This window comes from Prosopis cineraria, unplaced genomic scaffold (genome assembly GCF_029017545.1).
Source record: "Prosopis cineraria cultivar Desert tree isolate PC_DT_omini unplaced genomic scaffold, ASM2901754v1 PC8, whole genome shotgun sequence".
Classification (NCBI taxonomy): Eukaryota; Viridiplantae; Streptophyta; class Magnoliopsida; order Fabales; family Fabaceae; genus Prosopis; species Prosopis cineraria.
Window position 1 is genome coordinate 17,457,327 of NW_026555339.1, and position 17,589 is coordinate 17,474,915.

The 17,589-nt window shown below is 30.7% G+C and overlaps 1 protein-coding gene across 5 annotated transcripts in view; it reads right to left on the reverse strand.

Annotated features, from left to right (window-relative positions):
• Positions 1-16,993, reverse strand: part of LOC129318470 (TMV resistance protein N-like) — a 23,882-nt gene extending 6,889 nt beyond the window's left edge. For 2 of the 5 annotated variants that reach the window (XM_054963253.1, XM_054963250.1), the window contains exons 1-4: positions 16,787-16,993; positions 10,461-10,982; positions 9,419-9,603; positions 8,433-9,284 (exon numbers count right to left, since the gene is read on the reverse strand). In XM_054963253.1, the coding sequence (XP_054819228.1) occupies positions 8,980-9,284; positions 9,419-9,603; positions 10,461-10,969 (999 nt within the window). In that variant the 5' untranslated portion in view covers positions 10,970-10,982; positions 16,787-16,993 and the 3' untranslated portion in view covers positions 8,433-8,979. Of the gene's footprint in view, positions 1-7,533; positions 8,083-8,432; positions 9,285-9,418; positions 9,604-10,460; positions 10,983-12,003; positions 14,386-16,786 lie in introns of those variants that run through there. The other 3 variants (XM_054963252.1, XM_054963254.1, XM_054963251.1) reach the window with 3 other exon arrangements.
• Between the last annotated feature and the right edge of the window lie 596 nt (positions 16,994-17,589).

A 17,589-nucleotide genomic window follows, 5' to 3' on the forward strand; every position in this document is an offset into this window, starting at 1 on the left:
TGTCTTGTTTATAACATATTTGTGTCCTTTTCTGCAAAATCTTATCTTGAGATGATTCGGATGGGAACAAGTATGGAACACTCTTAGTAAATTTCTATTTGTTCTGCCTACTCTTTTTAAATGAAGGTTTCTCTTGTGCAGCACTTTCAACTGGAAATTCATCTGGCGCCTACAAAATCCCTAAGAAATGAAAAATGCTTATGATGCAGTTCACACTGCACAATTGAGACCGCGAAGAGCCTCTGTTAATTCAAAATAAAGTAACATTTAATTCATTCAAAAAATATTATTAATTATGCTTAAGTGAAATATAATAAAGTAAGGATATAATTAAAAAAAAATATACATATATAACCTATCGAAAATTTGTATTTTAGACGAAGTAGGATTTATAAAAAAAAATTCTTTTTATTGTGATATTAGAGCGCAAAAAGGAATTTAATTATGTAACATGAGCATAGTAATGGAAGCCACGGTGGTTGGCCGACAGTGCTTCAGGCTCCATGATCTTGATTGGTGGATTTTCTATTTAAAAAAATTAAATAAACCATTATTTTAATCATTTTTAGGGAAAAAATAATTTCAATTTATTTCCTTAATCCTGCAATATTATTTTAGATTTCATTAATTTTAATTTCAAATAAAATCCTACCATGATTCTTACTGACATTCCCCCATAAAAAAAGGTAGGAAAATAGATCTGTGATGAGTCTAATACGTCAATAAATTTGGAGGGCACCAAAATTTGTCCATTTCTGCCCTTAACATTATATGCTACCTGTGGGGAACTAATCCTCTCAGCATCTCATGTCTGAGTGTCTTAAAATCCTCCCCGTTTAAATAATCAGTAGACTCATAATATAAACTAGTTACCATCATAAGGCTTTCAAAATGGGAGAATGACAGTAAAGTTTTAAAAGAAGAAAATTAATGAGAACTAAATTCTCAACAAAATTTTCAAAAATGAGTGTTGTAAATATTAATGGGAATTTCAATTACAAACTAAAAAAACTACATTTAGAAATTTATATTCTCTTAGGAACTTCTGAATTTGAAAATTATTTGAATTAACATTTGCAATTTATTGTCAAAAAAAATTATCATAGATCTAACTATCATTAGTTCCCTCTTTTAGTCTTTTGGGACTTAACTATCATTTTCCTTTTAAAAAATCTCTATGAACTGTGTATAGTCTATTTTTAAAATTTCAGTGCTATTGTTTTTAATTTATTATATTTTGAAAAATCATATGGTCCTGCAGTTAAAAAAGTATGAGACACACAATAAAAACAGTAATAGATACCTAGGAGCACTTGGTTCGACTAGTTGAGGGGGAGTTAAATAATTTATTTTAAAATTTTAAGTTCAAGGTCCTGATATGTGCAATCACCTTAAATAAAAAATGTCAAGAGTATTCCCAAGGTACTTGTAAGGCTGCCATTAGTAACAACAGTCCCATAAAACATACCCTTAGATTTTTAGGACACTATTTAACAATGGACTTAGACAGTGAGTTTACAAGCATTGCATTTGTATCATATCCTGAGGGGTTTGGTTCATGGAAACTTTCGGAAAATAGGATCCATGTCAAGGGCTTTTGAAGAAGCTGATTGGGGACACACTTGCGAACATATCTATGATATGAGATCAAGAGGAGAGTTTATTGGCGGCTGCTTTCACTAGCCGGTTTTGGTAAATCTTCTATTTGATCTCTTACCCCGTTTCTTTTCTCAATTATGGCTTCCCATCATCTGATTTATTTTCTTCTTTGATCTTCAATGTAATATTACTACATGCCGTATATGGGAAAAATTTCAATTCCGAAGCCTTTGACAGCAACTATTTTATAAAATATTTAGTGATGTAACGGGAAATTTTAAATTTTTTTTGTATACTCAGTTAGTCTTATTTTTGAGGACAGACGGAGAGGATATTTTTTTGGTTCTATTTCTAAGGCACCTCAATTATTATTGTATCCATATTTAGCTTGTTTTCCCTATTAAATGTTAGAAAGGTTATTAAATGTTAGAATATTTTATGTAATAACAGTAAAGTTAAAAAACATGTTAAATTCTTAGACTAATAGGTTTTAAAAGATTTTATTTGATTCTGGTAAAAATAGTGTAAATGACTTATAAATCAGATCTCATATATAAAGTAAACATTAGGAGATTTGATAATGAGAAAAATCCTTCTTTGATCAGCACTTAGTTGTTTTGAGATTCTACTTGTTTCCTTTTTCACTACAGTCCATTTCCCCTTTGTTTACCACCCGTTCGTTGCTTATTTCGGTTGTGTTTTGCATTGTTATGCTCATTGTAACTCTGTGTTTAATTTTTGGTATTCCCCTGTTTGTGAGCGTGAGAAGCAAAAATTAATACCTTTTGTATTAGGTTAGGGTTTGAAATTTGCAATTTGACTGCTCTGACGACTGTTTCAATTTTCAACAGTTTTTAGAAATTTTTGTTGTATTTTCATATTTAATTTTTCTTTATTTGGTTTCTTGAGCTCTTTTGTTGATATGCGATGACTTGGAATGCTAGATTCTCCTTATTCTAAGCTCAAACAAATTACAGTGTTTTATAACTACAAAAGAAAATTAACTCAATGAGATCCGCGATGTTTTTTTTTTTTTAAATCTGAAACAGTAAAGCATGTATATTAGTTGCATTTGTGTTTTGGACTTTTTTTTTTTCCCGTTTGGCCCAAGTTTCTCCTTTCTACTGTGCTTTGTGTCTTCTCTGTTAAGGATATGTTGTGATTGTATTTTGTTCATTTAATATTATAAGACATTTTTAATTAATCACATCATTTATAATGAATTAGTTAATAATCTTTAAAATTACACACTCTTTTCATGTTTACCCTTATTAATTAGGTGTCTCAATTAGAAAATCTTATTAATTATACCTCATTAATTGCACCTCGAAAAAAACCATAGTGCTTTATATTTTTGAATATTTCACTTTAAAAAAATGTTTTATATGCACTAAATCACACTGAGTGTAATGAGAAGTTAATCCTCAAATTCACCTTAAAATAAGCTTCAATGGAAAGAACCAACTAAAACAACCTTTCAATCACAAAGCAGCCGCCTTGCGAAGAGAAACCTGCTAGTGGAGGAGGAAAACCTTTATAGTTGACTATTATGATCAGCGAAATTTTCAGTTAAACTGTACATGATAAACAAAAATAAATGCTTTCACTTATAGTTACATTTGAATGCATGGAACTTCTTAATTCTTATATATGGCCTGGCTTACATACATGATAGATAAAAAAAAATGAGATTAAAAGTTTTATATTTTGTACAGTTTACAATTTTTTTTAATAGATCCATATATTGATAAAGTTTTACGAGTATTTGTTAAGTTTGTAAGTATAACTAGCAAAATATTTTCACACATGTAACAATATATTGACAAAATATAACAATAAAGATTGATTTAATTAATTATTTAAATTTTATATTGTAAACATCAAATCAAAATTATGTGACATTGTAGCGATTAATAATACAATAATTTTTCGAAGAACTAATGCCATTGGTCATATGAAAATGATGCAAATGTTGCTGATGTTATATATGCAACAAAAAAAAACATGAGATATCCGTAAAAAAGGAACAATTCAAAGAAAGAAAGAAAGAAAGAAAGAAAGAAAGAAAGAAAGAAGAAAGAAAGAAGAAGAAGAAGAAGAAGAAGATAACGTTAATGTACGTACCACCTTGAGTGATTTATTCCAATTTTGGCAAATCTGCTGTTACATATTGTTACACAATACACGCCACCCGCACTTCCTTATTTTAAACTTTGATGTCTTAGTTACCAAAAATACCATTTGAAGTTGGTTTGCAGCCAAAGAGGAACAACAAGCATAGATAACACACAGTTGATGGCTGCAATTTGTTTGTATAGACAAACGATAGCCACAGTGAATCTCTTGAAATTTTTTATTAGGCAATATTCTATAAGTCCACCAAAACATCATCAACCATATTCTCAGGGTGCTCCAAGTCAAGGTGTGAGGATGCCAAATCGTTTTCTAACGCTAAGCATGTGGCTATGCCCCACCATTCACTTGAATGACAATCTTCAGGTTTGCTTGCTATGGATGACACATTCGGATAATTGATTTCTTTCTCACAAAAATATTTTTGATTATATATGAAACCAGGGTGGCACTTCACTACCTTGAATTGTCAATACAAGACTATATTGCTTGAAGAAATCAGGTTGTGATTAAAAATTGTTTGAATAAGAAGTATAATAATTAAAATGTAAGAAATTGAAAATATATACAAGTCAAATATATAGAGATTCATTGTCCAGGGAAAAAAAAAGAAATTCAAGTAATTCAAAAAATAAAAAATGCTCACAATTTGTAAATCTTGTGTAAGGATTCCATACTCCTGAAATAAAATGACAGGTTTTATGTTCTTCATAACAAGCTATAAAGCCGTTGCTGAAATTGATAACCTATACATAATAAAAAATTGGCTATGAAGAAATATAATGATTAATGTGAAAGAACAAGATAAACAAAATAAACCTTAGATTGGAATGATTCAATGAACTCCCATAGTTTCTGCTAACACAATGCTCCATTGATGGACAACCACTTGCGATGATAGATTTGACGGAAGTTGGGGCAAGGACCGAAGCGTAGAGCAATTAAAGAGATCAAAAAATAGAAGCTTGGAAAGATTGGAAATGAAGCGAGATGGTAAGTCAATGAAAATTGTTCCCACTTAAAATTAAATGTGTAAATGATGATAACATGCTTATGTCATCTGGAAGTGATCCATCATTAAGTTTGCAATAACCTAAATTTAATTGGCTCAAGAATGATAAAGAATGGGACAACATAAAATTTTTTGACCTTAAAGGCCTTTGAAACCCAAATGACTTCTTCAGAAGGGACATGCAACTCCATGATGATGAAGAATGTGCTTGACTATTGTATTCACAAAGTGATGGTGCCTTTTTAGAAATTCACTCATATCAAGCACTTCCAAAGCCCCATTTTCATTCAAGTCGTCTTGCCTCCTTGAAAACGTTGAACAACCAAAAATTTTGATAATCTTCCTGGCTATCAATTTACAAACAAGCATAGAGATATATTTCATTGCCTTTCCAAACTCAGGAGGTTTTATAATTTTTGAACAACTAGATAGAACAAAATTCTTTAAGCGATCCATCTCAAATTTTCTTGGAAGGGTTATAACTTTTTGCATTTCAAATTAACAACAACAAGATTCTTATGTTGCCCAAGAGACTGGTGAAATTCAACCAGTTTAGAACACCCTTCTAGAATCAATATCTCAAGATTAGGAATTTAATCAAAACCTGGAGTTTTGATGAGGATTTGGAATGAGATAAATCAATGGACTTCAGCCTTGGTGGAGACTAAAAAGAAAACAAAAAGAAAATAATAAGTCCTAAAATATGACAAACTAGTTATAATAATAAATTTATTAAATTAAGGACAAACAATTTAAATGAATGGATCATAATTACCTGTGCTCCCCTCCAAAGTTCTTTTAACTTGCTATGTTGCATTTTTAGAACAACAAGTTCATGGAGTTGAGTTTGATCGGGCAAAGAATCTAAAGGATGCCCATCCCCTCCTAAGACTTTCAGCCCATTGGGAAGGGACTTAATTCCATGCGAAAGATTCAATTGACAATGAGAAATATGTGAGCAGCTTGAAATGTCAAGTAATTTGAGATTGCTCATCTTTGAGAAGGCTTCAGGATGCCAAAGTACATCAAATGTTTCTTCTAAATGTTATAGCTATACCCCAAATTGCTCCTGCCCCTATAAAATAATAAGTCGATCAAATACTAATGTACCAATTGATAGAATAAAATATTAAACAAAGAGTGTATGTATAGTCACAAAACTTAAGGGTGTTACCTTATTTCCTTCTAATACATCATTGGCATCCTTAAAAGACAATATCCTAGAATGCTTGCTAGCATCATCAGGTGATTCTTGAGAGACAATATATTTCCCATATCTTGAAGTATATGATGCACCCACAAACATCCTTCTGAATCAATTACTAGTGATTTGTCAATAAGAACATCTATCCACTTGTTGGGTGAAGATCCTCATCCATATTTCTAAATTTTTTGATAAGAGGGGCTTTGGCCGTCTCATCAAAAAAGCAAGCAATATCCAAGAATATAGTCTTTTCCATATGATCTAATTCATAAAAACTTACCTTAAGTATCTTCAGAATGTTATTTGGAGGAACCTTCTTCAACTTAGCAAGTGCATCCTTCCATTTCTCTATAGTTCTTCAACAAAGAAAAGAACCCAACACTTTGAGTGCCAAAGGACGGCCGCTAGCATATAGAACTGTTAACCACAGTTCTGGAAAGCTCCAGAAAATCTTCACTTGGCTTACTTCCTTTAAAGGCATTTTGATGGAAAAATTCAAGGGATTCATCACTAGTCAAGAATTTGATATCATACTAAGTAGATACACCATGTGATAATAACAAATGCTTGTCTCTAGTTGTTATTATTATTAAGCTCCCTTTACCAAACCATCTTTGATTTCCTGCCAAATTTTCAAGTTGACTTATATCACTCACATCATCAAGGACGGGAAGAATTTTCCTATTGCTTAACATGTTGTTTATCAACTTCCTTCCTTCGTAATAGTCATCCACATCCATGCTTCTTTTATACAAAGAAGAAAGAAGTTTTTTTCGCAAGGAAACTAACCTTCTGCTTCATGTACCTCTCTAACATTAAGAAGAAAGCAATAAACTTCAAACTCTTTGAACATTAGCTCATAGAAAGCTTTTGCAAGAGTAGTTTTTACCTAAGCTACCTGTGACCCATATTCCTATAAATATAATTGAACCTCACCCAATCCGTTATCTATAAGTGAATTTAAGTCTGCAAGTTTTCATTCAATTCCAATAATCTCTCAAAGTCAAATGGAAGTCCATCATATATTTTTTACCATACTTTTTCAATAACAGTTTCAACGAGTTTTGCTTCATGCCTACAAATGAATATAAAGTATAATATCTTTAACGTCAAGTCAATTGAATTTTAACTTTTATATAAACTAAAATGGTTAACATGATATAAAGAAAATATGGTCACATGGGTAAAATTAATTGTTAGTTCAACTACGTAACATAAGTTAACCTTCACATGCATACTTTTTTCGTAGTTTTTAAAATTATTGTAATGCAATATTAAATGGCTTAGATGCATAACTTTGGTTCCTAATTGTTTAGGTGATCATGTTACTAAATTGCTTCTCCATAATTTTCTTACTGGCATTAACGTTCTTTTGCAATCATGAGTTGGATATTAAAAAGGACTCAGTATTCAAAACATGCACCTCAATTCTGAAGTGAATGGTGATTCGCATGGAGTTTGATGAGGTGAGTCAATTTAATCATGATTAGTAGATAATTTGACTTTTCATAGATTTTGTATTTGAATTTTATATAAGGGAAAACATTTTTTAATCTCTAGAGTTTCGTCAATATTGGTCAGGTTAATGTATAGTTTTTAATGAAGAAATCAATCTATAAAATTATAGTCAATTTTGGTCAAATTAAATCTCCGTTGTCATCAAACATTGTTGCTACATGTTAGTCACATGTGATCTTAGAGACATTGACCCAAGTTAGCCATAACTTCGAATATTTATTTCTTAATTAATGAAAAAACTAAAGGGTCTTAACGAAAATCCAAAACTCTAGAAACAAAAAACTATGTTTCCCCCCGTATATGTAATCATATTATAATAGCAAACAACAATTTTTAAGTAGTTTAAAGTAATTAATATCCACACACTTAATATTTTTTTTTAATTACACACAAACAAAATAAGCATGAAAGGAAATATTCTTCATATCCACACCCTTAAAATTATTTAAAAAAATATTCATGATATATATTGGAAGTTCAAGAAAGAAATTACCAAGCTATCAGAATGCCAACCAGATAAGTTATCAACTTCTTCCAAAGCATCCCTCCAATTATGCACCTTTATCTTGATTGTGAATTTCTTCATGCTTTTAAATGCTTCTGCCAAACTTCCTCTCTAATGTCGAACATCAGATAGATCCATACAATAAAAGATTGGAAATACATGAAAATCCAACTATTTCTTAAAATGAATAATCTTTAATAGCTCATCCAAGCACCAGGTCGAAGAAGCATAATTTGGAGAGAGAACAACAATTGCAGAAAGAGATTCTTCAATTACTTGGACTAATAGTGTGTTTCGTAAAACTTTCAGAGAAAGAAAAAGAACCTTGAACTTTAAATCAGAAGTTAAAACAAAAAGGGAATCCTGGATTTTACTTTTCCTCCTAATTATCAACAACCAAGTCATCACTCAATAGCCAGCATCTCATCTATACGCAAATGAAAAAATAAGCAGTGACTTACCAGCCACAATCGACAATGAAGATGAAGATGGCCAATGGAACAAGAGAGTGCCGATGATGGCCGGCAGAGCAAGGGAGTGCCACTAATGGCAGGCAGAGCAAGAAAGCGAATGGTCAATGGAGTAAGAGCATTGAACAAATATTGGAGAAGACAACCTAAATGGAATAAAAAATAATAAACGGCTGATATTAACACGCAATGGACAGCCTAGATTTTTTCTTCTTTTAATGACATGGTGTGCACGCGCAATGAGCACCTTCGTGTACTGAGCATTGAAGATGAACCCGATTATAAAGATGCAAATATGGAGACGACGAAAGTAGAAGGAGAGATCAATCTTCCAAGTTTTAGAACTTCCCCTTGATTCCCATGATACCCTTGACATTCTGCAAATTTCTCTCATATATCTACATGATAGAGCAAGCATTCGGGTTTTCATCGCTGAATATCTGGTGGAGTGGGTAAGGGTTCATCTCTATGGTGTAAGAAGGGTAGAAATAATATGTGTTCACTGTCATCTCCACCACCTTCGCCTCTTCCGTCACCACTACTTCCTCCGCTTTTGCTGCCACAGCCTCCCCCTCTCCAGCTTCTTTCTCCTTCTCCTCCTTCTCTTCTCCTTTTCCTTCTTCCTCTCCTTCTCTTTCTCTCCTCTGCCCCCTTCCTCTACTTTCTCCTCCTCCTCCTCTTTTCCTTCCTCTGCTTTCTCTTTCTTCTCTGTCACCTCTTGCTTCACTATCACAGCTTGCTTCCCTGTTCGCTTCCACATGAACTCCACCAATTTCGCTGGATCAAACACTCCCTTCACGCTCACCTCTGACTTCTTCAGATCCAGCTCCGCCGATCCCACCCCTACAAATTATTTTCACCCTATTAGAATGCAAACCTTTTGTTTCACATGCCTCTCTGACATTAAGAAGAAAGCAATGAACTTCAAAGTCTTTGGTACTTTTGCTCATAAAAAGTTCTTGCAAGAGTAGTTTTACCTGAACCACCTGCGCCCCATAATCCTATAAATCGAACTTCATCCAATCCATCTTCTAAAAGTGAATTAAAGTTGGCATGTTTTGATCCAATTCCAACTAATCTTTGAGAGTCAAATGGAAGTTTATCATATATTTTTGACCTCATTTTTTCAATAACATCTTCAATGAGTTTTGTTTCACGAGACCTGCAAAGGAAAATAAAGTAATGCCTTTAACATTAAGTCAATTGAATTTAATTTATATAAACTAGAATAGTTAATGTGATATAAAGAAAACATGGTCACAAGGGTAACATTTTTAGTTCAACTACGTAACATAAGTTAACCTTGACATACATTTATCATTTTTAAAATTATTGTAATGCAGTTTGTGATAGAAACAGGATAAATAATATTATTGACAGCCTTATTTTTAAACTTACTATTTTTTTCCTCTTATTTGTTTTATGACAGGACCTATATCAATTATGAAAGCTACACTTTTGTAAGGAGTTTGAGCTGAGTCAATTCAACCATAATTCATACATAATTTGACTTTTCATAGATTTTTTATTCAAATTTTATATAAGGGAAAACATTTTTTTTATCTCTAGAGTTTTGGTCAATATAAGTCTAGGTTACTATAGTTTTTTTTATTATTATTAAGAATTCAATCTATAAAATTATAGTCAAGTTTGGTCAAAATCTCTATTGTCATCAAACACCGTTGGTACATAAGGACATGTTATCTCCCACCAAAGTTAACTATAAGACCTATTTCTTAATTGATGAAAAAAACTTTAGAATCTTAATTTAAGACCAAAACTCTAGGAATAAAAAAATGTTGTCCCTTTATATATAATCATATTATAATATAGGTAACAACAATTTTTAAATATTTTTAAGTAATTAATATCCATAACCTCAATTAATATTCATTTTTTTATAATTACAAAAATATGAAGTACACAAATTAAAATGAAAGGAAATAGTCTTCATATCCGCACCCTTAATATTATTTTAAAAAAGTATTCATGATAATTATTAGAAGTTCAAGAAATTACCAATTGTTAGAGTCCCAGCCAGATAAGTTAGCAACTTCTTCCAAAGAATCCCTCCAACTTTTCACCTTCATCTTGTCTTGGGGAAGTTTTTCTTCATGCTTTTTAAATACTTCTGCAAAACTTCCCCTTTGATGTCGAACATCAGACGGATCCACACCATAAAAGATTGGAAATACATGAAGACCTGACTCTTTCTTAAAATGAAGAATCGTTGAGAGCTCATCCAAGCACCAGGTTGAAGAAGCATAATTTGGAGAGAAAACAATAATTGCAGAAAGTGATTCTTTAATTGCTTGGAGCAGACTTGGTTTAATAACTTGTCCCCTCTCAAGTTCTTCATCATCCCTAAAAGCTATGATTCCCTTCCGTTGTAAAGTACAATACAAATGATCTGTAAAGCTTCTACGAGTGTCTTCTCCTCGAAAACTCAAGAACACATGATACTTCCATCTTCTAGCCAAACCTGAAGAGCTTGAAGGGTAGTCAAGTCGATGAGCTTCAAGTGCCATAACAGTTTGAAAGCTGCACCACGCAAATTACGACAAATACATTCATCAACATCAGGATGTGTATGATAGACAGAAACTTTAACAAATAATGTGGCAATCAATCAGAAGTATTAGGGTGAACTAATTTATGTACGACAATCTTTTGCCTGTAATGGTATTACAAAACAATACTTCATACAGCGATGCTGTCTCGGTTAGTAGGGAAGCAATGCAGAAATGAGTATTGGGAAGTGAAGAATGACACATTTTACACGAAGTTATCAAACAAAGACTAGAAAATTGGTTGCAGCCGCTTATTTGCACATATTTCATATATATATATATATATATCTGTGTGCTGTTTCAAGCTTGAATTGCTTTGTATAATCAATATTTTTTTCTTTTTCTTTATTCTAAGCCTTCAATTCAGACTAATTTGGTTGGCAGCTTACAAGCACTTCTTTGAGAGGCATACCTTTCACCAAGAATTCATTAATCAATATTATATGCTGAGTGTGTGTGGTAACAAGAAAAAAGCATATATGTTTTATTAAGTTATTGAAATATTTATCTTTGTTAGACTCACAACTTTTTCAGACTTTTACTGTCTCAAAAATACATTGATTTATCTTTTTAATTTCAATGTGAAGATTCATCTCGATCTTTTGTTCAAATTATATATATTCAACGACATATGAAGTAAAAACATATTGAAAATTTGAACTTTAATTAGTATTTGATTTATTTTTAATTAACTAATTTTTTATTTAATTATTTATATAGATATGCTAAAATGAATTTCAACGAAAATTCATGATTAAAAACTTAAAACTGTCAATATGTGTGTTTTAATGCTGGAAACTTATCGCACAGACAAAGCAGAATGGAATCAATTTGACTATAAGAATTAGAAAATAAAATAACAGAAACTTCAACAGGCAATAGTGTACTCAAGACTCTGTTCCCGCTAGATACACTCTTCAAGAATAGATAATTTCACAGATGGATCTAAACATAAAAATAATGATTTCATAGAATAGATCTAAAATAGGAACCTGAAGAATAAAATAATGTTGAGGCCAATAAGTCTTGTGTTTAGTCTTCAGTCTCTGATGATCTGCAAAATATGGGGTGTGTGTGTGTGTTTGTAAATGAAGCTCCAAGCTAAGCTAAGGCATATACAAGACTCAGTCCCAAGTCGTCGTCGTCGAAGTCAGGCTTCGCAGAACTTTCAGTTTGGAAAAGCAAAAAGCAAAATGTTTAATTGTATACATTATGAATATGAAGCAGTGGAAGTGAGGTGGAGTCTTCCCTTTTAGGATGTGTTTGGATTAAATGGAGAATAATAGTTAGGTCCCAAAATATTAAATTAATGACAATGATATCCTCGATAAATTTTTCTAAAATAATTTTAAAATATCGATCCATATAACTGCAAATTTAGTTTTAATTGCAAATACATATTTATGTATCAAATGTAATTTTAAATTATAAGAATAATTTCTATTTATAGCTGTTTGAATTGATTTTTTTATATATATAATTATCTATTATTCATAGGCCGAGGGTAGGACCACAATGATGGCAAAGCTATCCCAACACATATTTAATACATTTGCATACACAAGACTTGAATTTAAAACCACTAATTAAGCTAGCACAACTTCTTATCAATTGAGTTACATGCTCGTTGGTGCTTGAATTAATATTTGCAAGTTTTTTTTTAGAAATTTTTTATTAGGAACCTAATTGTTATTAATTTAAATTCTATTGATATAATGATTTTGTTGATAGGTAATCTATAAATACTTCTTTAAGTGTTTTTTGAGTTTGCCTTCCAGCTATCTCTAACGCTATAGATTTTTTTTTTTTTGGGTAAATGTCTTTATATAACATTGTGACATGATTTATATTTAGTTAATATTTTTTTAAAAAAAACTTATTTGTCAAACAAAATCCAAACTCAACAGCTTTAGACACTTGCGTTCAATGTTTTTTCCTAAAAACTTTTCATCTTATTATAAAAAAGGAAAATCACATGCAGCCCCTTCCCAAGGAAATTAATCATAGATAAAGACCAACATGGAATGGATTATTATTAAAATGAAAACATGACTTATTTTTTCTTGAATGGGACTTGTTGTTGGACCTTATCTCTGTAATAAATTTCTTTGAGAAGGGGTTGGATATAATTCTCCTTTATAAAAATTGACTTCGTACCAGAAACTTTTTAGAATAAGTTGACAAAATCTTCTTGAAAAACTAAACACAGCAACGTCAAGCTCTGGTGTTCATGTTTCACTTCTGTTTTTTCCTCAAGTTATTTAAAGGTCAGTTTTGTCTTTTCACTTCTAGAGACATTGAAACTGAAGGATCAAGATCAAATAAAATGTTCTAACGGAATTTTAAAACTTGAGACTTTTGTCCAGTTATTTGGAACTCATGGTTTTTCCCCGCAATTTTCCCGGAAGAAAATGTTGGGAGTGAGCCAAGTCTTCTCTTAAGTCTCGTCTTTACTTTCGGCGCTTAAATTTAAACTTTTAAATTTTCATTAGATTCAAATTTATATTCAGACCTGCCACTAATCCATTATTGTTCAATTTAGAACACATTCTTCTATTCGGTGGACCCTCTGAAGATTTTTTTTTCTTTAACAATTCAGTCTATTTCCTCTCACGGCTTTTAAGGAAATTCAAGATCACATGCTGCATATAATAATGCAAACTAAAACAGGGCAACGCAATAAAAGCGAGTCACTGACTCTTGCACCCTATTCGCAATAAAACTGTGTTAAAAATATTTTTAAAGTAATTAAAAGGTTGTTCCATTGATAATAATGGTTTCACACAATAGAGATTCTAATTAGTTTTGGTGAAAGGTAATAATTACTTATTACTACAAAATTACTTAGATAATTCTAAATTGATTATAAAGTTCCTAAAAAACATATAAAAATATTTGAAGTCATCAAATCCCCACACTTAAATGTTTACTTGTCCTCAAACAAAAGAAAATTATTATTTAAAAAAATAAAAGAAATTGTGAATATTCAAGGTCAATTGTAATTCAAATTTTCAATAACTCAACTTACCTAAAAACCTTTCTTGCCTTCCAAAAATATCGGCAGCAAGGGAATTAATTAAGTAAAAATAACTTCTAATAGGTTGTCCCTTACCAATCTCTGCAGTCTACACTCAAAGTGTCTAAAGGTTTGTATTTTAGTCCATTCCACAAATTAAAACCCATTTACCATAAATTTGTTTCCCATTTCACTTTCCACTAAATTAAGCCATTATACACATAAATCAAAAAGACTTTTCAAGGGTTGAAAATGCTTGAGACATGTTGAGGAAATGATTAATTGGTGGATTTTCTTTTAAAAAATAAATAAACGGTATTTTAATAAATTTTAAACCAAAAAGAATTTCAAATTATTTCTTTTATCCTGCCACACTATTTTAGATTTCATTGATCTTAATTTAAAATGAAATTCCTACCACGATTCTTTACTGAAACCTCCCCCCCCCCAAAAAAAAATGAAATAGATCTATGATAAATCTAATACATCAATAAATTTAAGAAGCACTATACCATTCAAACTACTGTCTGTGGATCATCTTTTGGAAGTCTACTTGCTATGATTTTGTAAAAGGAATCCCAAGTGTATCTAAGCATCCATGAGTGTGAAAAAGCCCATGATCCCATATAAGTTAAAAAAATGACAATAGAGATAGAATAAACATTTAAAAATTGTTATGCATTTCAAAAACGAGTGAACTTTTTCAACATTTCCAACAACATATAAACATTAGATAGGCTTACATTTTAAGAATTTGTGTAATTAGTTTGAGATTTGACTTGTTTCCCATGTTTTTTACTTGTATTTTTCGTGTACTTTTCCCTGTTTTCGCACTTGTTTCCCCTGTTTTTGTGCATTGTTTCTAATTTGCCTAGAATTGTGTGAAATTTGGTGTTCCCCTGTTTGTGGGCGTGATGAACAAAATTAATACCTTTGGGGTTAGGTTGGGGTTAAAATTTGCAAATTCAACTCTTTTGACCACTGTTTCAATTTCTCAATCATTTTTATTGCATTTTTCAGATTTAATTTTGATATATCTTCGCACAACTTCCTTTGAAGTTGATGATTAATATAATGATATCCTATCATTTGCTGCTCGACTTAACCAACCATCATTTCCGTGATGCATTTTCTAAGATTTGGATAAGTTATGCTAGAGCAAAGGAAAGCTATTTTCCAGAATTTGAATCAGAATTGTATTGATACTATAAACTTTTGGAGGTGAATTTTATGTTTACTTGCTAATCTTAGATACTAATTGTCAATACTCCATACAAGATGTTGACTAGGCTAGTGGGGAAGAAGCGCAGAAATTAGGATTGGAAATGAAGATACAGATTTTACACAAAGTAATCCAAACAAAATCAATAGGTACGTTGATGATTCTCTCATTTTTTTAGTTGAGCGATATTATTCTCATTGTTCATGGGTAATATAATTTAAGAAAAATTATAATTTTATTCTTTTTATCAATTAAAAAAATATTTTATATTAAACAAATGAAAAATATATATCTAAAAACTGTCATTGACAAAAGTTTTATAAATTTCATTACCTATTATTTTGTTTATTTTTTAAATCTCTTATTTGTTTGTAGAGGTTATTTTCTATTTTAAATAAAGTTTTTAGTACTTATTCAAAGTACAAAAAGTATGTTCTGCTTTAGAATAAGATATTGTATGGGTGATTTGTATTGATTTTGTCAAAAACAACTTACAAAATATCATAGTTTTCTTGTATTAAATGATAAATTTTTATTTATATAATTTTTATCAATGACGGCTTTTAAATATTTTTTTTCATTTTTTAATATAAAATACTGCTTTACTGAATAAAAAATAATAAAATTATAATTTTTCTCTCAAATTGTATTACCTGTGGACCATAAAAAAATATCGCTCAACTAAAAAAAAATAAGAGCATTGTCATATGTGTTAGAATTAAAAATTATAATTTACCTCACCTTAAATTGTGTTAAAAATAATTAAAATATTTTTTCTAGGTCATGTGCCATGTTTATTACATTAATATGACACATTAATAACTATATTAATAAAATAATAGTTAATTAATTATAGTGGGTTTTGAAAAACAAAATAAAAGGTTCAAGGGGTTAATTTTAAACATGAAATGATGAGAGAGGTTACATACAAGTTGATGGGAATTTCATGAATTTTAGCCTAAAAAATAAAACTAGCTAGGCTTGATTTACCTATGTTAGTCTAATAATTATTTCAGATTTTCTATGATCTCATAAATATATTGATTTATTTAATTACTCGGATGTGAAGATTCATCTTGATCTTATGTTAAATTATATATATTCAATCACATCTACAAGGATATTGAAAATCTGAAATTTAATTAGAAAGATTTATTTTTAATCAATTAAATTTTTATTTAATTATTTATTTTAATAAGATAAATGAAATTTACAAAAAAAAAATCATAGAAAACTTAAACTACTGTCAACATATGTCTTTTAGCACCAAAAAAATCCTAGAAAAAAAAAATCCTACGCCGGATCCGTCCTCACACAGTTACGAAGGCAAAACAAAATGGAATTAATTTGACTTAATTAAGAATTAGAAAACAAAATGAGAGAAACTTCAACAGGCAGTGCACTTTAGATTCTGTTCCGCGAGAAACTATACAAAGGTTAAGTCGAAGAAGAATAATGATTTCACATATCTAAGCATAAAACAATGATTTCATTGAACAGATCTAGAAAAACAGAGAGCAAAGGAGAAAATAGGAACCTGAAGGATGAAATAAATAATGTTGAGGCCAATAAATCTTTTGTTTAGTCTTCAGTCTCTGATGAGCTGCAAAATCTACGAGGTGCGTGTGTGTGTGTTTGTATATGAAGCTCCAAACCAAGGCATATATAAGACTCAGTCCCAAGTAGTCGTCGTCCACCAAGTCAGTCTTCGCAGAACTTTCATTTTGGAAAGGGACAATGGAAACTGTCGTGTGTGTGTTTGCATGTGAAGCTCCAAACCAAGGCATTTATAAGACTCAGTCCCAAGTAGTCGTCGTCCACTAAGTCAGTCTTCGCAGGACTTTCATTTTGGAAAGGGACAAAGGACACTGTCGTGCATGCACCTTTGATCACTAATCTATATAATATATATATATATATATATATTGCTAAATGTCTCTATATAACATTTTAATATGAATATATATGAAGCAGTGGGGAAATTGGGAGATTAGATTATATCTCAAGTGGCTAGAAAAGTTTAGATATTTAAGAGCTATTATTTGATATGATGGAGAAATTGATGGGGAATATTACATATAAGATACAAGTTGGGTGATTTAATTGGAGAAAGGCTAAATGAATTATTTGTTATAAACTTAAAGGATTTATTAAAGGGCTAGAAAACCAGCTATATTAAATGATAGTGAATGTTGGGTTTTAATATGATAGCAAGATCATAAAGTTAGAATAGCAAAGATAAACATGTTGAGATAAATATGCGGATATACATATAAAGATAAAATTCTGAAATAATCACATATGTAAAAAAGTGGGCGTAGCACTTATTGAGAAAAAGTA